This window comes from Mycteria americana, chromosome 8 (assembly GCF_035582795.1).
Source record: "Mycteria americana isolate JAX WOST 10 ecotype Jacksonville Zoo and Gardens chromosome 8, USCA_MyAme_1.0, whole genome shotgun sequence".
In the NCBI taxonomy this organism is placed as follows: domain Eukaryota; kingdom Metazoa; phylum Chordata; class Aves; order Ciconiiformes; family Ciconiidae; genus Mycteria; species Mycteria americana.
In genome coordinates, this window is record NC_134372.1 from 37,792,283 (window position 1) to 37,815,696 (window position 23,414).

The 23,414-nt window shown below is 36.2% G+C and overlaps 1 protein-coding gene across 6 annotated transcripts in view; it reads right to left on the minus strand.

Annotated features, from left to right (window-relative positions):
- Window positions 1–2,496: 2,496 nt before the first annotated feature.
- The window catches only part of ANKRD27 (ankyrin repeat domain 27), a 47,718-nt gene continuing 26,800 nt past the window's right edge, over window positions 2,497–23,414 (minus strand). For all 6 annotated transcript variants that reach the window (XM_075510744.1, XM_075510746.1, XM_075510747.1 and 3 more), the window contains 12 exons: window positions 22,902–23,099; window positions 22,512–22,571; window positions 22,277–22,396; window positions 18,543–18,587; window positions 13,312–13,434; window positions 11,325–11,522; window positions 10,025–10,144; window positions 9,261–9,422; window positions 8,244–8,352; window positions 6,735–6,816; window positions 6,094–6,166; window positions 2,497–4,255 (listed from right to left, as the gene is read on the minus strand). In XM_075510744.1, coding sequence (XP_075366859.1) covers window positions 3,980–4,255; window positions 6,094–6,166; window positions 6,735–6,816; window positions 8,244–8,352; window positions 9,261–9,422; window positions 10,025–10,144; window positions 11,325–11,522; window positions 13,312–13,434; window positions 18,543–18,587; window positions 22,277–22,396; window positions 22,512–22,571; window positions 22,902–23,099 — 1,566 coding nt within the window. In that variant the 3' untranslated portion in view covers window positions 2,497–3,979. The remainder of the gene's footprint in view (window positions 4,256–6,093; window positions 6,167–6,734; window positions 6,817–8,243; window positions 8,353–9,260; window positions 9,423–10,024; window positions 10,145–11,324; window positions 11,523–13,311; window positions 13,435–18,542; window positions 18,588–22,276; window positions 22,397–22,511; window positions 22,572–22,901; window positions 23,100–23,414) is intronic.

A 23,414-nucleotide genomic window follows, 5' to 3' on the forward strand; every position in this document is an offset into this window, starting at 1 on the left:
TGAAATAACCAAGCTATCTCAAAAAAAGCAAGTTAACTGTGTAATACAGCACTGTTCAGACACCTGGTATCATATATTCTTAAAACTACCTCCATTTTTATCAAATGGCTGGAGTGTTTCTTACCTTGAAAAAAAGACCGTTTTCCTAAACTTTCTGGAACTCCTGCATGTATGAAGTAAAACTGAACTTGTGCTATACGTTTATTCAAAAATATGGTTATGGAAATATGTAGGATAAATACTGTAACATGCTGATAAACACTCTACCACCACAAAACCGTTTTCTGACATAATTTAACAGGAACACATATGATCCCAACTGCAGTTTTTTTTGAAAGAGAATAAAATTGTTTAAAGTGAGCACTAGTGGGTGTTTTTCATGTTGTGTGAGTGTGGTTAAAAGGTATTAAAACAGTTGATATTTTTGTTTCATTTGGACTAGACTGGACATTTTGCTTGTCTATGTTTGTAATTAGTATTCCTTAACTTTAGTAATATCGTGGGTGTATGCTAAATTTCTTTAGATTAATGACCCTTTACCAGTGTGAAGAGTTTCAAGCCAAGGTGTGGTGATAAATGGCTTAAAAGTTTTCCTGTTAGGGCTACAGCTACATCCTAAGCATCCATTCTTCACATTCGCATTCCTAAGTTTATCAAATTCTACTGATAACAACATAAGCTTTATTGTCTTGCTGTTCTTCTGAAATGGCTGTTCCAGAATCTCAGTTGTCAAAATGAAGTAATGCTTTGGATTTATTTTAACTTAACAACCTTTTGGAGATTAAACTATGCTGTACAGTAACATGCTTTGCAGACAAATCGTAAGTGTCATGAAGTTCACGTCAGTCTATCTGCACTACTGATTGCTAGGGGAAGCTTCCAGGGATACTCCTTCAAATCCTATTCCAGTTTAGCCTTTGATCATCATATCTTTGAATATTAAGGTATTTTTTAATTACAAGCTTGGTTAAGCATGTCAAAGGAAACTTGCAAGCTATTTCATTTACCTAAATAATTCGTTAGTCATTATCTTTCCATCATTTATAGTGGAACTTTGGCATTTAAGTGCTTTTTTTTAAACATACACTGTACATGCAAAATGCCTGGAAATAAGCTTTATCCTGGACTGAATAACGAATAAAACTGAAGCATGGCTCGATCACTTAAGTAGCCTCAGGTTCACAAGGACAACTGTTCTGATACTGTAATAGAATAGAAAACTCAAGTTAATTCTATTAAATTAGTACTTTTTCTATAAAACTCTAAAGAAAAAAATATATTCTCCTGTTAGATGTCCTAAAATACAGATTTTGTTGGAAAATACAGTAGGCAATATGCACCAAGTCTGCATTAAGTTGCCTTAGTAAGCTACTACACTTTTTTCCTTGCAAATTTTATATTTCACTTGGGGGGGTGGGGGGAGTTTTTCAAAGGCAAGCGCTACTTTAACACTTGGCCAATTCTTGAATTTTAAGAGTAAAATTAACCAATAATTATATAACCATTCATATCCAGGCTGAAACTTGGGAGTGTTGCAGCTGTTTCATCTCTTGCATAGAATACAACAAAATACTTTATGCTTAAAATATAACAGTATTGAACAAGTTGTTTTCCATAACCTGTTGGTAAAAATTTGGTTTTAATAGAAAAAAAGCAAGTAACTAAACTCAGAGTTCACATCCTCTCATATTTATCTCTAACCCTTTTCAAAGTTGTTTAATAAGCTATCTTAAAACCTGTTTCCAAAGCTATTCAACCACACTATGCTTATTATTAAGGATCAAGAAAAAAGACTTGATACTGAACTTAGCGTCACTGTGCTAACTCGTGTTCAGTAGTTACAGCAGCATATTCTGTACTTACACTCTGTAGCATAGTATCACCAGTACTAAAAAGCTAATGAACTGATTTTTCTCATCCATATTGTCAAGAAGTCTTAAGACAAGAATCATTTGGTTAAATGCATAGTGTAATTAAAACACAAGCAAAATCCTCACTGTGTAGTTTGGAAATCAGATCTATGAAAGTTTACTTGTATCTTAAACTTTGTAGATAATATCTAGGTTATTTTTGCTACACGTAAGGATAAGTGACTTTATAGTGTCATCTTTATAGTGTCACAAGAAAAAAAACTAGTTCATATCTCTTTTCTCTTGGTCTTTTGGGTTGTAATAGCTGAAAATCCATCCTACCTTTTTTTTTTAAATGGGAATGTAGAACTAGAGAAGGAAGTTATGTGAAAACATTCAGTTTCACTAACAATGCTATATTGTACACCTCTATGCCTTAAATCCAAAACCACACAACCTAATAATAGTAATCCATGAATGCAGGAGGGAAGAAGGTCATATTGAACTTGAGAGTAAATTCCAACAGACCCCTCAATTTACACAAAGACACAAGGTGAAGTCTTCAAATGCCTACAAAAACAAAAGCAAGGAAATCTGTGTAAAAGACTCAATGCTTTGAAAAACGCACTCAAAGAAAAGAGCATTTTCAAGAGTTATTTTACTAGTTTTTTCTTTCCATCGTTTGGCACAAATCCAAGGCACATTAGAAAATCAGATGAACTCATAAATTATTAGAAAAATAAACACATAACCCTCATCTCCAAATGTCCATACGTGCACTTACTGCACATTTTACCTCTTAGATTAAAAAGTTACTTGAAAAAATCACCAGCATGTCTTCCAGCTTTGTACTTTGCCAGGCAGTTTACTAATACCACAGTTAAAAGAAATAGAATTATTTGTACAAATAGTTTATGAAATAAAATGGAAGCTGGATGTGATAAGCCAAGGATAAAAAATACTGCACTTAGAAACCTGGCTTGTGCTATTTACACATTTCTCCTACCATAACCGAAACAGTAGAAAATGAAGTCCAAATCTAAGCAGCCATCTCATAGTTCCTTGCAAACTTTCAGTTCTTCAGTGATCACCTCTAGGAATGGGGTAATATTTGTCCTATTCCATCAAATGCTTACTGATGTGAGAAATACCTTTCGTAACTGGAATTTCACTTTTTTAAAGAGCAATCCGGAGCAGGCTTCTAAGCAGCAGTTTTGTCTGCAGATGTTGCCCAGGTTCAGAATCATGAATATTTGTGCATTTTTGCATTACTTGCTTTAGAGGAAGGAAAAAAAGCCCAAACCCAACTTAAAAACAATTTTGTGCATCCTTTTACATGCTTGCTTCTGCATTTTTTTTTTTATTAGGCTGTGAACAGCGAGTCCAAAGTTTAGCTTTGTCAAGGGCTCTCTACTTTTTCTCAGTATCTTGGCTCCTGTATAAGAACTCGATCTCGCAGATCCAATACAGGGGAGCATTGCAAAGAAATTAGCAAGGATTACATCCCTTCACATTAATAGCATGTATAAATTTCTAATGTGGCGTCACAGATGTTATGGACTATTGTTTTCCCAGCTACTGAAATATACAGAAATATATACCGTAATGGTTTGTAATATTACAATAAAAATAGAGACATTTTAATTACCTCTGGCAATAAATACCTTGTTATCCAATATATCTTTATATATATAAATATATATATATTTATATATACTTATCGAATGTAGTGAATAAAAACTGAAAATGCAAAAATTATTCAAAGACTTTTAAAAACAAAGTGGGTGGCTGAAAAATACAATACAGGGTTTGGTTTGGTTTACTGTTACGTATAATATTTTAGTAAGTGCTAAGTAGAATAGGAAGGTAATTTTGCTGTCTACATCTCGGTACGTCCCTGTTTGTTGAGATCAGTAATGATCTGGCTGTGTAGTTACCTCCAACATAAACAGAGGATTCAGTCTTCAAAAGTGCTAGGAATATTCTGTTTCTGCTGAAGAGTCATCCTTGTATTCTCTTCTGAAGGCAGGCTTGCAAGCGTCGCTGAATTCTTTGATACATAGTGAAGGGTTATTGAAATTAACACCACCTAGTTCCTCAGCTTTTGACATCAAATTCACCCTTCCTTGTCAATGTTTTGAAAGCAAGTCATCACAGCAGTCTCTTGATTGTGAAATACTTGGATTTCTAGGGCTGGATAAACTATTATCACTGACATTCTCTGCTGGAAGTGGCACATTAACAGTGTGTCTTCGGTGCATTAATTTACTCCTGTGAGGAACTTCTATCATGTCATCGTGTTTCACAAACTCACCGCTGCATCCTGTGTCAATAATCTTAACTTTGCTTTGGTCCAGCGTTTCAACAGATTTTAACTTGGTTTTATCAAAGCTTTTAATAGCTAACTGTGAGGACAGAAAAATGGTATGTTAAAAGCATTGTCTATTTTCTTCATTACAAAGAAGTAAAATGAATATAGTGTTCCTTGAATATAATTACCACATTAATTTCATGATATTCTTTATACTGAGAACACAGCCAAGGATTAAAAATATCATAGTTTGTAGGACAGTAATTATATGTGGTCTACATATGAGAAAACAAGAAGAGGCCAACCTGCCCCAGGCTGCACATGTATCAGTACCAGAACTGAAAAGATAATGAAGGCATTCCAAAACTTATTTTCACTGCACTATCCCAGTATCATCCTAACTCTAAACCACCTTTTGTAATGCAAGTCTCAAGGTACTTGAAATTAACAGCCATTTCTTTTACCATTAAGAAACGGGTAAGTAGTAACACAGACAGGCTCAACCAGGCACTGCAGAAGGCGAAGGCAAAGGCAAAAACTCTCTGCTTCCAGATCTTATCTGTGAGGGAAGAGACACCCACCCTACCCTCCCCACCCCCCTTAAAGACTCTTTTTGGTCATTCCAACTATTCTTATCTTCCGTTTCCATATCTGCTCCTGATTTTTCCTTTTCAGAGTGGGTGGCTCTCCTTGATTACTGGCCACTCTGCAAATGTTAAAATAACTAAGAGAAAAAAGAGAATCCAAGCATGCTAATGACAGATTTTCTAAGATAAGAACTAAAGGCAGACATTAATTATGATACCCTTTTACTGAAATAACGGCAACGATCTTGAAAATGTTTCAGATGGAGATTACACAAGTTTAAACCCACTACCAATTCAGAGTTGTATAACCTGTTAATTCACAAAGCCATGAGAGTCGCACATGGTTAAAGTGCTATATATCATGGTCAATTTAGGTTCTTGACACCTTCTGTACTTGCATGACATACTGCCTTCAGCAATCCACAATTATAAAATCTAAATCCCCCGTTTAATTAAATAGGGGGATAATATCATTAATACGAGAAAGAACTAGTAAAATATTAGTTTTATAGCATTAATTTGGCATTCTTAAGGCTCTTTGCAAATGTTAAATCTCATAAGGGCTCTATGAAATAGGACAGTATTCCATTTTCTAGATGGAGATGAGTGGCAGAGTCTGCATTTCCAAGGCTTTGTCAATCTAATAATGGACAGCTACTGAACTATCCTGGTAGAAAACTGTTTTCTTTTGAATAGGTTAGTTTTTCTCTTGATTTAGTATGCTGAAATGGCTCAGCAGAAGGTCCAATGAGAGTCAAAGCCAGTGTAAAGGAGTAGGAGGGAGCCATGCTCTGGGTGGAGGGCAGCATCCAACAATCAGATTGGCGTAGGGTGCCATGGTACCCCCAACCACAGATGATTACATACATTTGTGTCACAGCTGACAACCCAACATGCAGTTTGCTATCACCCTTGCAAACAAGCTCCTCCTACAAGCAGACTTATCATGCAACCCCCAATTTTAATCTACTGAAAAATTTCTCTCTTGTAAATAGCATCGCTGCTTGGCTACAGCTCTGATAAGCTGTAGGAGTTTTTCAACCCTTGGTATAACCTAGATTTTGCTAGACATGACACAGAAAACAATACAGAGATGAAGCCTGCAATAAGAGGCTTAAGAGGTTTAAAAGTAAGAATAAGATGTTTAAGAGGTGTTATAGAAGCACGATTGAAGTTTGAACAATGATGAAACATTAACGATTTAGCAAACGGGTCAGAACTTTTGGGATTCACTGACTACCACTAGTAAAAAAACTTTCTTGTTATATGTATCTATATTAATAGCAGACAAAACAAACAGATTTGCTGTATTACACAAATAATTCAAGCAAGTGTTTCCACTTACCTGATGCAATAACTGATAGTCAAAGTTAGGGACACTTTTATCTCTTGTTATTGTTCTCCGTAAATGTTTTGCTCTAAAGAATATTTTAAAGAAATTAAATTTAACTACGTCAGTCTTTCCACAAAAGTCCGATCACAGAATACACACAAGGTGGCACTATCTCAACATAGAAAGGCTGCTATCTGACACATTCTCAAAATGACAGCCTACTAGTATTTCCTGTATTTTATCACAGAATACACATTAACGTTTAAAAAGATCACAGGCAAAGCCCAACCACTGACTGAAGCACTAAGATAATATTTTTAAAGCAGTCTGGCTCTGAAATTCTTAATTTATGGTACACTGAGTATTAGCGCAAAAACAATTTTAAATACATTTGCAAGTACTCCTTCGCCAGCCGGCTTTTCCCTCCTGCTGCACAGCACATCACTTGTTCACCACCAATGAGTATGTCATGCCTAGAACATCTGCCTGGTGATATGAATGTGCATGCCTCGGAGGATTAACATCTACTGTCATATTAGTCATATTTTATGTGTAACAATGCTTGACCCACTTTTGGGCTTTATTAACAGCTGTATTTCTTGTTCGCTTATGGGAAACGATAAACGTACTTCTGAGGAAGCTTCTATGCTTACTTGTTAAATCTGTTAATTGATTGGACCAGTTGAAGTTGTCTGCTTATGGGATCATCGGCTTTCTCACATGGCTTAGAATTCACTAGGGGTTTAAAAGAACAGGCAGCTAAAATTACGACTGAGTCACACTTAAGAATTAAAAAAAACAGTTCTGAATGAAAAGTGGTATCTACTGGCATTAGATTTAAAATTTTACAGTAAAACTGTAATAGTAATAACTTGAATCAGAGTCACAATTTATCTTTGGAAATTTTAAAGCATTTTAAGTCACAGGAGTAAGCAGTCTTCATTAGATTAGCATGAATGGCCAAGCTTCTGAAGAGACCGTGTAATTCTGGACTTCGAGGCCCTTAATTCCAATTTTTACAAACCTGAATTACTTAACACACAGAGATGCTATACTACCTTCATTACTACTATACTACTATACTACTCTTCATTAATATTACCTACTCATGTCTTCTATTGTTCTTTTAGAACTATTCTCATAATATTTGAAAGGACTATATCAATCTTTGGCACCAGCATACTGTGATTAATTTGGGTTTTATATTAATGAAACATTCACAATCCTTCCTAGGGAAGCAGGCAAGAGTTATTTTGAAAAGCATAACTAAAACTCATGGATGCTGAAATGGGCACTCCTGCTCCTCATCTTCCCTAATTCCTGCTCATGCAGCCTCACTGTCTTCTTTCCACAGTTCTGGTGGCAGCAGGTCCTTTACTATGCTGAGTTGTCTAGCTCAAAAAACCAAAACTCGTTACACCCCTTGCCCCAGGTTAGTGAACTGTATCAGCTTGAAATTCAATCTCAAAAACTTCTGAGCCAGCATAAGGATAGTGGATAAGCAAGACCAGAAGCTGAGGGCAAGAGGGAAGAGGTGAGGATGGACGGTGAGTAACATAATTTCTTTTAAGTGGCAATAAGCCATTACATCAGCTCAGCTGTATTGTCATGTGTCTCACAAGTACCATGGGTCTCAGCGTATTTGCTTAGACTGTACTATACGCTGCCACTTACTGAAAGACATTCTTTTGCAAGCCGGGCTTAATGGTTTAGACAGTTACCTTTGTAGCTCTTATTTCTGTCCCATAATATGAGAGACAGTAACTAATAGAAGGGTCACTCCCTAACGTGTTTTAGGGCAATGTAAATGACAACTAGAGGTGATTTAAACTAATCTGTTTTACTTTGCCTGAAATGGACAATTATTACATGGTTAATTATATAATCTCAAATGTGGCGTGTTTTTTAACGTTAAATGGTTTTGTATGTAAAATTCCCCCCACGCACCAAAAAAGTGAAAACTGAGTTTGCGGCAATGTCATGAATATAATACGAAGTCTGATGCATTTATTATAGTATTTTAGGTGTTACCTGTAATAAATATGCAAAATAGTTGTCTGTTCTTTAATTATATGTAAATCAATGATATAAAATATTTGACGTAGTTGCACATGAATTCCTAAATCCCTTTTTATTCATACCAGTGGAAATACGACATGTACCTTTTTTTCTTATCTTGATAGTAGCATGCTGCTGACACTCCTTTTCTCTCTCTGCTGATGTAGGTACATAGCTTGGTGCTGTTTCCAGCAACTTAATGATACTTGAATTCTTAATTTTAAAAGTTTCCATTTTCACCATTATTAAAGAAAAAGAAAAACATCAGTACAATTTAGGATTCTAGTCTATGCAGAGTGTGTTAATTAATTGCTGCCAAAATGAATGTAACACACACAAAAATACCTCATTATAAATACAAACTTTAAATTGTATCATTTTGAGTAGGGACAAAACCAGTGTTCCACAAGTCGTACTGTACTGGCGTGATGACTTTGTAGTCTTGACCTATTATTTTAACTGTATTATTTATGGTTAAGCTAATTTCCGTTTAAATGGTAATACACATACTAAAGTTGATTCAGTACAGAATTTTGTGGTCATTATGCTACATCTCAGAGGCTATTTAAGCACATAAAGATAGGGACCATGCATCAAATAATTTAAAGAGTGAAATAATTCTTTATAATTTAGTATTATGTATTATGTTATTGCTATTAATAAAGGGGAAGATCAGAGTTATCGATGACAAGATAAAAGGTATCATGAGGCATGAAGGGCAAAAGATGCTGGGTAGAACAAGGAAAATTGCTAGCAGTGTAACTGATTAGTGGAAGTTGTTCATTCTCTTACTTTCAACATTTCTTGGGCTCTCTCTGCCATTACTAGCATAGATTTTAATGTCATTTTCATTCACGTATGTGCTTTCATTGTTTCTAGACTCATCCTTTTTGTCTGGGATAACTTATTTTAGAAACACAACAGGTCTCGTATACAACAGGTATCATACTGTAAGTTGTACAATAAACAGGCATCTTAGTCTTTAGACCACGCATAATTGTTAAATACAGAAGTCTTGGCAAATATTGTTGTGACAAATAGTTGTATTTGTTTTCTTTCCTACATTATGCATATGGGACTTCAGGAAAATCTAACCTTAGAAATGAGCGTTCTGCACTCACCGGCTCAGCACAGTCTGCAGGGGTACAGTTCCTTTTGTTCCTTATGTGCGTCATTGCACCATTCTGAAGTAGCAAGTCTACCAGGGCTTCATTCTTTCCTATCACGGCCTCGTGCAGTGCTGTATTTCCTTTGGCATTAGAAAGGTTAACAGAAGCTCCATGCTAGACAGCAAGATAAAATTGAAGTTACAAGGAGAGAGTAGCATGAAATGGAGATAGCACACTACTATTCTGTTTTTCTCTCCTTTTATTTTCAACCTATGAATGAGAACAACGCAACAGAAGCCTTGTAGCTGTGTACAAACACAGAAAGCATATGCTAGCAATCACCAGTTCAACAATAAGCCACCTGATCTTATTATTTCCTCCTCTTTCATAGCCACAATATCATGGATCAGCTCACTTCATTTTTGTATCTACTACATATTCCAAGTTTGACATACTAAAAAAAAAAAAAAAAAAAAAAAATCACAAAACCCGCAAAAACCCCTATGCAATAGAATAATAAGCAAGAAAACCTAACACCTGCCACAAAAAGTTCCATAAAAATAGCTAGTTATAACAACAGTAAACTAATATTTGTCTAATAAAAAACCACAAAGTGAAGGGATTGAAAGGAGTGAGATAACAAATACTCTTATTTTTTCCCCCGAGTAGTTTTGACAGAGAAATGCATAACTAAAAATACTGATCCTGCATACTGGATAAGCACAGATATCATGTAAGAATTACTATGCTGAACATTCTGTTTTCAGTGATCTTACCTGTAACAACAAGGCAGTAGTCTCATACTGACCATTCAAGCATGCATAAATTAAAGGAGTATTTCCATATATATCCTTTTTATTTTGTTTAGCATTGTAATCCATCAAACACTTTACCACCTATTGAAAGAAATAACAACTCTTAAATTAAAGATACCAGCTAACCACAACCATGCAGTGAAAGCCCCCCCCTCCTTTTTTTTAAAACTTTTGAAATCTAGAATGAAAAAGAGACGGAAGAAAAAAGGATGGAGAAAACAAGTCTCATCTTTGCCAAACAGATGATAATCACAAGCATCCCCTCCTATCGTACTAACTTCATATTTTACCACACACTTTAAAAAAAAACCTTAAGCAACTGAAAGAAAGGCCAGAAAATAAAACTCGAGGTATGTGAAAAACATACATAATCCATAACCTAACAAAACATCAAAACCAAACCACCACAGCAACAGTATCCTTTCCCCCTTTCCAAACTCATCAGAACACTTGGAAGGAGTTCTTTATGTTGTAAATACCCCATGAACTAACCTTCATTAACCTACAAGTTTGAGTTGTATTCTCATTTTCCTCTTGCTTCCCTAGTGCTTTGTTTCCCCATCATCTTCACAATTCTCTCAATTTTTTTTTCTTCTTGCAGTCCTCAGCTCCTTATTCTTAAAACCCTAGTTTTCCACTTTTCTGCATATTCCCATTTGCCTGTCTGCACCTGCTTTTTCATGATTGTTATTTTTCCCCTCTCACTTACTCTCCCTCCTGTATTAATATCCTCCCCTCACTAGCTCATGCTTCTCCTTCACTGCTTATGCTTCCCTAACATGAAGTCAGGGAGGAGGTTTTCTGCTACCCTCAGAGCTCCACTTGGCTCATAATCTACTTAAATGAGTTGAAGATACAGTAAATATTTAATACTGTGGCTATTGAAGATACCAAGTCCATTGCATCAACAGATGTACACATAACCTCCTTGAACAGGGACAGAGAGAAAATACATAGGAAGATTCAGCTGCACAAGGTATTTTTAAAGTGTTTGATGTATGACAGTAGCCATTTGCAGCACTTTCATTAAACCATTATTTTAGGTCATTAGAAAGAAAAGGCACCTACTGAAATTGTTTCCGTTGAAAGATCCCCTTTCCGTCTGGGGATTTTAGACATTGAAAGAAAAAACAGAATCATCAAACTAATTTTCACTGTTACTGGTTTAGTCTTGTTGATAATTTGTTGATCCTTTCACAAAACAGCTTTTTGTTGGCGGTTGAGTGTTAAATAGCTTGCGTTTGTGAAGAGGCTCAGTTACCTGGAAGTGACCTTTCTGGCAGGCTAGATGAAGAGGAACTGCATGTTTTGCGTTCTTGGCACTGATACTGGCTCCATGTTTCAACAAGAGAGAGACAAGTTCAGAGTGTCCATGCAGTGCAGCCATATGCAATGGTGTAAAACCATCTTGGTTTGAAACATTTACTCCAAGTCCACTAGCAGAGATCCTTGCAAATTTCTGTTGAGGAAAACACACCACAAAACTATATAAGTAATCATGCTACTTTCTGTTGACCAAAAAGCAGCCAAATACCTGCTAAGTATATACAAAACGGGTAGATGGATATTACAAGAACTTCTGCTACAGAACCTAATTTGAGACCTTCAGAAAAAGAGTTAGTAAACCAGAGCAGCTTGGTAGTATTTTTTCAACAGAACAGTGAGTTTTATTTTTCTCTCTTTTCTTCCAACATGATAGCTTCATATAGAAAAATTCCAGGCAAAGTATTCATGATATTAAAAAGAGGCTAAAGCAGCACAAGTTGAGACAGAAGTAAAACTTACCGTTTTTATATAGCTGTTAGGATGCTCACACACATGGAGAGTAAGTGTTAATATTATGAGTTACTTTCATTTATACAGACATTTATGCTCTTGGAGACAGACACTACACACCTATTTTGCTGCTACATGAAGCTTGAGGTAATAAGGATAAAAACTAAAATTAATTTTATTCATGTGGAAGTAACACTGGCCCAGAGAACAGACTCCCATGGGGAGTCAAGATAAGGAAACTACCTGGAAGACAGCTTACACAGCAGTACAGAACATCTTTTTTTATTCCTCTCGCAAACTGTGTAGGTGCCTAACATTTACAGTGGTAGACAATCTTTCATTCTGCCTATCCTCACTGTGCTTTTAAATGTGTGCCTACCTAATACAGTGATTAAGATTAGTTAACAAGTTCCTTCTACTTTTCATTCAGTAGGCACGTAAATTCCGCAGCAAATGCCAGTCCTTCCTCTGTTATCAATAAAATGAACTTTATGGTCTCAGGCTCTGGCATCTTTAGCACGTAATCCCTGTAGTCAGTGTACATGGACACATGTTACCAGAGAATAAAGCAGGGTGTGAATGTGAAGCATTTAAGGACAACTAGCATACTCTTAGCCTGCACAAAATAAACATAAGGTAGCAGTGAGGAATTTAGAAGTTAAGCTATCTCACATTTTCTCAGCTAAGCAATATGGATACCGTTACCTCAGAATAGCCAATACACTGAATATTCATACTTTGTTTTATTTTGCAATGAGTTATCCAGTTATGTATACCTTCAGACATAGTAATACATTTTCTTCCTGAAAGGCAAGTAATTGGTTTTCTATTTCCAAGAAGCTGGGTTTATTCCTTACTTAACTTAAAAAAAAAAAAAAAGTGTATTGTAAAGCCTGATTCTCCTCTACAGTCTGTGATAAATAAGGGTAAAGGAAGTCTTTGCAATTATATTTAATCTCTGAAGAGGTTTTAGATACAGCTTTTATGAAAAATGTCATGCAATTAAAAAAACACTTTATCAGCGTTACATTGATTATAGGATCAGCAGGTATTACTTTCTAAACTGATTACTAACAGATAAGTAGATACTCTGTGACAGTTAGCAATGTAAACTATAAAAGAGAATCAGGAGAAACGAGACTTAGAAAAAGATTTTTCCCATTTATTCAAAGTTGCCCAAACCTTAATAGCAGCAGTCCACATATTCTACAAGCAAACTGCATAGTTTTTTCACTCCATTAGACATTGAGCAAGTCTTTGAACACTGTTCCTGTATCCAAAATTTTCTACAGTTCAATTAAAAAGACAACAATTTCATGACATCAGATGAACTCTGTTAAGATCTGTATATATTTAATTGCTTTTTAGAGAGAGATACAGAGGTCTTGGGCAATATGAATGCTACTTCCCTAGAGCTAAAAGTTACATTACAAGAACATAAGTTACTATTTTTACAGAATGAATATTCCAACCTTTTGTGCTGGCCCACATTTTGAGCACTGGCATAACGGATGGCAGAATTCTAGTTTTGATGTACTGACTGTGTCGTCCTCATCTTCTAAGTCTTCTTCCATCCATTCCAAGAGATAACGTACCTGGCATAAAAAGCAAGTCCTCCTTTATAGAGTCCAAAGGTTTCATGTCCTAATACATTTACATATGTAGACAAGTAAGATTTCACAAACATACACTTGTGAATATCTCAGGGAGACTATAAAGCTACCTCCTGGCATCAGCTGCCCACAGGCCAAATTAAAAAAATCAAGTGTTACTGTTGACAAAGCAGCTAGAAAGTTCACCAAGTATAGCAGTGAAGTAAATTATAAATGACTTCCTGCTGCCTAATCAAGACTTCAGTGTTCACCTGTTTTCAAACCCTCAAAATCCTTTTAGCTCAGATGATTTGTGCCAGCTCATATCAATGCGAATTTTGTTTCTTTTGTTTTAATGAACATGAGAAATGACAAGGATGACGACATTTAACTGATATCCAAAAGTTTGCAAGGGCACAGACTTTTCTTAGGTCCATCACTTCCCAGGAGCTTGACAGTTTCATTTTTTCCTCAATGTACAATGCCTCATTTTTGAGGAAGAGAGAGGCCCTTTGATGAAGATAGTCTTAGGACTCCGAGCATTCATGTGCAATTTGCAAACAGCGATGCTTACTGCATGTTAATTTTACATTAAATTTTATGCAACCAAAAAAAAGCTGTTTAAGAAATACATTTTTACCTTGAAATTCATTAATCCATTGTAAACTAAAAACATCTTAGAATTAGCAGTGACTGTATTAAGCCTCCATTATTACACCATCTGGCAACATTAAGCCTGACATCTAGTGTTATCATTCTGAGTTTGTATTATGCTCAATGAGACAAGTCTTTCAGAAACTCAAGACAGAAGTAGGAATTAAATTGGTCTCATAACGCAAGGGACAATACAATACGTTAACAGTGACCTTTTTCTAGGTGCATGAAAAGGGCTAACATCACGGCACTCAAAAACCAAGACAGAAGGAAGATCAGGGCACTTGTGTGTGGAGGCTAGATCTCTCAGAGCTCCTGCAGATCTTCTGGGACTTCCCCGACACAGCAAGCTACAGGATTACACAGTGGGTATGAAGCTGTAATACATGTCACCTTGTGAAGGGTTTTCCTTTTACTCTTTTTTAGCAGCTTTTAAGAGAGCTGTCAAAAGATGTACCATTGTCTTGTTACCATGAAGAAAGATTAGCCCTTTGCCTCCCACTGAACAGTGGCATGGAGCAAAATTGAGGAACCACTTTCTGCTGAAACTGAGATAGAAGCATCTTTTGCTGGATTTGTGTGTTGGGTTTGACGCCACAGAACTGGACCAGTCCAAGAGCTCTACAGATGCTAGTCAAGAAGAGAATGGGGAGAAAGACATTTCCTACAGGTTCCTCCTCCCACTGTATTTACTTTCGCACTTGTCAGCAAGTTCTGCTTCTTACCATTCAGGTAGCTCTGAGAAACCAAACACACATTAATAATCTATGCAATTAAACAGACACAGCTAGAATAAATCCTAGGACAACAAGTAAGGGCCATATACCTGATTCTGAATGATAACATAATTGAGACAGAAAAGGGATGTTTTTCACAGGGAATATTACTTTCCCTGCAAATTCCACGTTGTTCTCTGGAGTAAAAAGAAATCTTCCCTCAAGCTTGTCTGTTTATGCAAGACCAAATCAGTGAAGGTTTACTACTTGCTACATTTGTATATGTCTAAAATAAATATTACTGTCACTTCAACTTCCCCCTTTCCCTGCAAACTGACCAAGACTCTCACAACTGACACTTTCTCTGTCTTCTATCAGAACTCAATACTGCTGCTTTCATTATCCAAAGACACAGCTCAAAATACTAATACTAGTGTCTCACCAAAAATCTGAACATGCTACTTCCATGCATACCTCTTTATAATTACAGTGGAATAGCCATTTTTTTGGTTTAAAGGTTTTTTGGTCAAAAGGTTAAATGTACTTTTAAGCAGACACACACTGAAGCATCTCAGGAAATTGTCCATAATCTCCCTTTGCCAGTTAACTTGTCATCTAAAGCCTTCTTTACATTGCAGAGTAACACACTTCCTGGAATATTTAGCAGAGCACTCCAGGGGCACTGTACCCTGTATGCCAGACTTTTAGCTGCTCCACAATATTTATTTTATACAAGATATTTGCTTTTTTTTGCGGTGGATTTGCACATATCCATTCCACTGGAAGAGGCAACACTAGCTGGGTGGAAGGAATTTCAGAAGAGTGCCTAATCCAGTATTCTATGCTGAGACAAAGTCAATTCTTCCTTAATACCATTGACAGAACTTTGACCAATCTCTTCTCAAATACTTTTAACAGAAGAGGTTCTGTAACCTCCCAGGTCTGTTCTAGTGTTATCCCACTCTAATAATAAAAGGAGTTTTTTTATTTGCTTGTTTTTTAAATCTAAGTCTTTGCTGAAAGCTGAATGGTTCATCCATCACTAAGGAGCCATGGCATACACCTGACAAGCAAATCCAATCACTAAGAATGAAAGACCGAAAATTGATGTTAAGCAGTATTGACTACTTCTACACCATAATTTACTGACTTAGAGCCACATAAAGGCTTTGTTCAAAGCAATATACAATGGGCTAAGACAACTCTTAACAGTCTCCACCAATAATGGAGCTATAATAATTTTCTACCAATTCAGCAACCACTAAACACATAAAAAGTACAGTTTGAGAACCTCCCCCCAAAAAGCTGCTGCATAACTCTGAAACATATTCGGGGAATAAAGTTTAATCCTTTCTATACAGATATTCCCTCCATACTGTCCCAAAATACTTCTTTCTCACAACAGACACAGAAAATTTACCAGAGTGGGCTAAATTTTATTTTCAAGATGTAGAGTTAGTTGCCGTTGAGTCAGCTAATTAAAATAACTGTCATTGATTAACATCATTATCTCCAATCTAAAGCATTCTTGCTTTTGAAGTTTGCAGGTGCTACGATGATGACAAAGGTTGTTTTCTGGCTTCCTGAACAATCACAGCATAACATTATTTTTTTAAAATCGTCCAGTTTCATAGCACTTTTTTTTAATGCCTCCTCTTGCAAACCTCAATTGGCTGCCACAGCAGAAATCTACAACAGCACTAATGACCCTACTGCTGCTTCTGTTCCTATGGAGACAGACCTCAGGCTGTCAGAACAAGATAAGAGTTTTTAAATTACCGTGGTTTTTTAATAGAGATGCAAGCTGTAACCTTTGCCATCCAACTGGACATTTCTCTTTATAATGAACAGTTTTACATGAACTTGAGTAATGCGGAAAGTAAAGCCCGCCAAAATAAGGTGATTCTGTCATCTGAATGCATAAATTAGATTTCTATATGCTTTTCATTGCTGATATCTGTTAAGCAGTGCTAGATACTAATTCTCCAGCAAATTATAGCACTATATTTAATTTTCTTTAAATATTTTCATGATGCAGTTTAGATTTTCACAAAGTCTGTGAAAAGTTAATTGTAATACCTTCATGTTTGCTACTTGCCAGGAAGATGGTAAATATCACCATTGTATGTATTGCTGCTTCTTGAAATGACTTAAGGGCTGACCTGGAAATAATTACTAAGATTAAGTTACATTGTAAACTAGGATAATGATATTTACTTAACAACTGAACAGTTCTTTCCTCTATCAGTTGATAAATTAATTTGTTTCTATCATCTGACTGGAATAAAACATGAGAGAATCAAGATTAACATGGTATGTATTTTGTGATGAAGATTATCTATTTTATTATGACTGTGTGATGCTTCATTAGCATCTGTAAATCCTGGTACATATCACCTAAACACATTTTTCAAAACATGTATCCAGCAGAGAAACCCTACATTCTCACATGGGTTCATGATTTTGTTCTGTGAACTACAAAACAATTAAGAAATGTACAGCCTTATACATCTTTCCAAAGACAAAGGTTCTAAAGATTCCTGTGCCATCTTCAATTTTTCAGTAGAATGACATTGGAAGCACCTTATTGTTCAAATTTTCAGGAATAAAGGGCAATAGTAACCAAAAAATGTCAAGACAGGTGGTAAATATCAAAAATTGCAGAATATCAACTCTGAAACTGGTATTATTATAGCCATCAGCTATCTATTTGAAATGAAATCCAAACCACAGGAAAGTTGTATGCCCCTGAGATAACTTCTCTGTACTGACTGGTGTCACCTAAATTTCCTCTCTGTATGAAATATTAATAAAAAGGTATCACAACAAACAAAATAAGAACCCATTTTTCATTTATAGTACCTATGCACAATTATTACACGCAGTAAACACACAATAAAGAGTAGACAATATTCAAAGCATTAGAGAACCTGGCAATTTAGGAATCAAAAAGCATTTGTGGATTTAAAAACACTGTATTACTGGAATGCTTCCCAAGTCAAAAAAACGTGAACTGTAAATCCCAATATTCAATTTCCAGAACTGGTGCACAGCACTGCCACTCGAGCATGTGCATCAATTCACATATGGGGAAAGATACGATGTAATTCTGTGACATAGGAACAAGCAACTGGGAATAACAACACTTTCTATCGGATTTGCTGTCAAAAATCAGGTTTACCTGAAAACTCATCTCCTTTGCCTTTTTTTTTGTTTTGTGCTGACTGTATATCCAGTCCAATATTGTGACCTCTGTATACATATCCTTTTACAGTTCTGCAATGCAATGCACCATGCTCCCCATCTAACAACGGCATTTGACAGTGCAGCTTGAGCACCTGCAAGCAAATAAATTGCTCTTTCCCACAATATTTCTTTTCAACTGCCCTGCCTGCCCTGAATGTTGTTCTTCCCAAGTTCTTTGCATCTTCTAGAGGTGACTATGCATACATTTTTAAATGACAGGCCTTCACAAAGGAATTATTCCATTTAAAGTAATTTCTTTAGTGCAAGAGGTCATGGAAATGTCAAAATAATGGGCCTTAAAGCACTGTACGTAAAATAATTTGGGGACATGGAGTGAATATTCTTTGTAGAAGATGAGCTGAATTTGATTAATTGTTGCTGAAGGAAGGTATTACCCAAAGCATTGTTCACTTAATATTATTTACAAATAACTTCCCCAATTTGAATGAGGTAAATTGGAATTCAATAATATTCAACAGCCATGCTAAGACTCACCATTTCCAGATCTCCATCAGCAACTGCTCTTAGGAGTTTTTCGACCTATGTATGAAGAAAACAATTTATTTGCTTTGTTAGTATTGTTATTAAGCTGTACATAGAAAATCCTGTGTCCTTTACTAACCTCCTAAGCTCACGTGGTAGGATTACTGCTGGCCCATTTCATATTTGTTGATAAAGTTTTAAAGGAAAAACCTTCTGCCTTTATGAAACACAAAAGCTGTGCAAGGCCTGTGGCCATTTGATGATCTCTGACTTGCTTAGTTAAAGATAAGCAGTACTTACCTAAATAGAGGACATGCAGTCCACACATAAACAAAGCCATGTAAGCTGATATATGTTATTATGCCGCTTCAGCAGCGGCTGACCATGCATTAAACATGGTCCTGAAGCGGCTGAACCTAACATTAAAAATCCCTACTCAAGACCAATTTCTACCCTGATAAACACTAGTACTGTTTGGACTCTTGCTGAGCTACTGTATGCTACCAGAAGCACAAAGGATGGCAGGTTTTATTTTGCTATTTGAGAAACAACAGTTTAAGATGAAAAAGATGCCTTCCGATTGTTCCCTTCACATCTTCAGATTACTGGTTTATTCCTATGTTAAAACCCAAACATTTACAATCTAACTTGATTGTAAGTATGAAATTTGTTTTCTTAAAATCTGAAAAGATATAAATATCAAAGGGTATGCATTAGTAAAAGCCAGGTCTCTTCAACTCAGAGAGTTATTCCAGGGGACCAGCAGTAGACCTATTAAGTATGTGTATGCTCAGGCCAGCTAATGCCTGAGCACGACTGCTTGGTGTAGGTATTCTCCTGTTTATGAGCTCTGCAGGGGGGAAAGAGGCAAGTGTGGGGAAGAAGAGATGGAAGGTGCTCTGCAGTGCGCTGATACCATTCCCCTGATCGCTCCGATTGCTTGTGAAAGCAGGAGAATGAGATGTACTTGTCTCCCCGCTTCTCCTCTCATTCTCTACTCTCACATGAAGGTGTTGAGATCTAACCTGACAGAAATGGGATAGGTGCCAGTAAAAGGGCAGGGAGAGTCCGTTAGTACTATCAATAGCCAACTTCTCCGGCCTCTGCAGATTGTTGAAGAATCATTTAATAAGCTTTGTGAAAGTCTGTTTCAGCATTATAGCAAATTATTCTAGCACTGTGCCATCATCACCAAAGATGCTGCTGTGTAAACAAACTTGTTTCAATATGAAGAAACATCCTGCAAGTTGAAGATGTCATGGAGTAACAGCTACAGTCACATTTCAATCTTTATCTAGAAATGACTATCTTGCTGACTGTGACAGCAGTGTTTGGTAAAGCAAATAAGGAAGAGACTAAAAGGAAGTTGTGTTTTACTGGTCCAATCTCTTTCTTCAGGGTTTTAGCAAAGAACAGGACACATCTACAGGTGAAAGATCAGAGGCTAGATTAAATCTCTCCATCCATTTTTATCTCTTTTTAGGAAAGCTGCTAAATTTTATTTTATTACTACCTTTCTAATACAATGTGAAGCTCCTTGAAGTCATGCACTAGGCACTCAAGGCAGGATTCCTCTTGCCTAACTTTGAATGTCTAAAAGTTAGCTGTCTAAATCTAGGCCATTCATTTAAACTCCCTCTCTGGTAACTACAGAAAAGAATGCAGTCAACAAATGACATTCAAGTGCAACTCAGGTCAAACTAAGCATGTGTGAGATTAGTTCCTCTCTGGAGGTACCAATTTCTCTCCACTGACTAAGGAGGGAAAATAGATGTCTAAAGTTAAGACAATTGTCTTTCAGACATTTGAAGTTAGGTGAGCCGAATCCCAAACTCTACACATATACATCTAAAATGGACTATATATATACACACTAGGGAGATCTGTACCTCCCATAAATTTCCCCTAATCATACAGGATAATGTCACTGGAGAATGTAAAGGTCTTGATGATTTTCAGGAGCTGGTCTCATCACAAACAAGATGCCTAACAGTAATAGCAAGTGACCCACAAGCTCTGATAATTTCTTTCCAAAAATAACAACTTCCTTACAGTTCTAAAAACTGCCTCAGGCCCTAGCAGTGGAGAAGCATACAACATCTGTTATACAGCTTATAGATAATTTAAGAGTACTTAGGGCAAAACGTCTACTACATGCATTTCCCCATCTTTCCAGTTTGCTTTCTCACTCCTCCATGGAACAGAAGTACCTTCCTTTAAATGTAAAAATAGATGAAACAAATCTATTACAATTCACTCACATGCTCAGTTTTTCTGTTGCTGAACAGCAAATGTGCAAGGAGTTGTTAGTTCCAACAGAGGAATTTCCAAATTTATGTGCCTGGCTCTTTTACTCTCTCTTTTCTAAGTTGTAAACAAGCCATATACAAGACATACACCATGACTGGCTCATTTAAGCAAAGAGTTTAATTCACCAGCAGTATTGATTAATAAAGATCTAACTGCATACACTTAATCCATGGTCTAAACCTTGAAGTCTGGAAAACTGACCTTATCAGCTTCCCATTACTTTCAGTGGCATTCCCTTCATGGGGCACTCTCAGGATTAGGCCCTTGCCTCTTTGCTTAGTAAGAATAAGAGCAGTGAGCCCATGTGAAACTTGGCAAAGAGAAATGAACTAAAGCTGGATTACAGGAGAAGGTCATTAACCCCAAGAACCTAAAGTATAAGCTGCTTGTAATCTTCTTCCCTGGTTTGAACTACAATCTTAGCTCTTGGGTGTGACAAATTTGTTCCTTTAAGGAAAAATAAATCCTCAATCTATGAGGCGAACTTTTATGTACATTAGACCTTATTTAGAGTGCTTGACTCTGTACAAACAGAGAGGTACACTCCTACACTGAGGGTCTCATAGAGAAACTGATAATAAAGTGTGAAGTAACATTGTCCAGTCAAACTTTATATCTTTTAGTTTCTTAACATTTTTAGAAAACAGAAACTTTTGGCACAAGAAGAACCTTTTAATAGTAGGAAAAGGAAAAATTTGAATGTAGAGGTGATATGGAGAGAAACAAAAATACTAAGGAGGTCAATTTGGAAAAAAAACGGAACAGGAGGACTAGGGAAAAAAATAAAGAGAAGCATCAGAAGGAGCGATGATATGACAGTCTTAGGAGGGAATAAAGGGAAAGTATGAATCTAAGGTCCCACGTGAAAAAATTCAGAGGATGGCATCTTAGTTGGTGTGGACAGAGCAAAATCAGCAAACACAGATGTGCAAGTTATTTAGTATATAGTGTGTACTTCTTCGCACGTTACAAAATTGATTCCCTATGCCTATTTTGAAAGCTTGTCTTAACATTCTAGTTTGTTAAGTTGTTTGCCAGTATGCCTGTACTAGTCTCTTTTCTCTGACAGATTCTGCAAGCTAACAATGGCATTTAGTTCCTGGACAGAACAGCAAGGTCCTTGGGGTACTGACTGCCATTATAATTCTGTAAACCTCAACAAATTCTCAAATTATGTAGTTAACTGCAGTAAATCTGAACAACTACTCCAAATATGCTTTCAATTTTTCCCCAGAAATAACCAGCAGAGCAGTTGATACCATACAAAAATAAGTGTTTAGATACTGAGATGACAAGCACCTGAGGAGAGCAGCATATAATTTTCCAAATCAGACAGAATGCTATTCCTGAAGAGCAGATTAAAACAGTGTTGCAAAATACCACTCTTCTAGCTTCCTTCACTTTGCTTATTGTTAAAACTTACACCTCAGTCTTACCTCTTTATAACTATTTTTTACTTCTTCTTGCCTTATATCAGTTGATGCTGAAGACAGGCTTGAGATAGATGATCCTCTGCTGAAAGTTTCTGTTGAGCGCTGAGGAGACCTAAGTGGTGACTTAAAGTTGGCAAAAAAACCCCAAACAAACAAAACAAAACAGAAAAGTTACTTATCAAATTAAGCAGGTTAAACACAGGCAAAAAAGAGTTTAGCAACTTGCATTGGTTGTTACCTCAGAAGCACTCTGTCCTCTTTCAAACGTTAGATAGTTTAATTCCATCAATGACAAAATCTGCATAAAAATATTAATACAGAGAACCAATGTAACTCCACTTAAAAAGGAAAAAGTGACTGAAACACAAATTAGCCAACAACCTAATATTAGTAACAGATTATGACTGAGCAGATTAGAAGTACCCATTTACAAGTTTATGTTCTATACCACAGGCTGTATTCATGCTATTAGATTTAAAATGTGACGCTTCTTCCTTAAAGACAAAACATACATTTTCACTTTAATAGTACCAGACCACAATTAGCAGACTACTATTAGCAGGTAAGCACCTACACCTCCGTGGAACTGCATCAGAAAGAAATCAGGCTAGAAGATAAAGAGGAATACCTTGGAATTTAATGCACACTGTAGGGAAGTCTCTTTCATCCGGTTTTGAATTTCTGGATTTGCCCCGTTTTGCAAAAGCACTTCTATGATCCCTTGATAGCCCCAACGAGCAGCTATATGGAGAGGAGTATCTCCCTTTTCATTACCAATATCTAGTCTACAGGAATGTACATCATAGTAGACTAAAGCTTTGACACACTGGAAAGAAAAGGAAAGCTATCAATAAATTATAGTATTGTCTCTCAATTCATATAACACGTGCAATTCTAAAAAGGTTTTTTTTCATTGCTGCTCATATAATCCATTGCCTAAAGGGCAGGCTTTATGGTTCAGTGTCATTAAACAAAGAGTTAAATAACTCAACTAAATTTGCACAATACGATCATCTTTAATGTGAATGCATAATAAAAATTGCTATGAACTACTGAATCAAGTCCTAATTTACAGTGTTAAATAGTTAGCCTCCAAATGTTTTTTATTTACTTTTTAAAATATGGAAGTTTAGTGCAAATT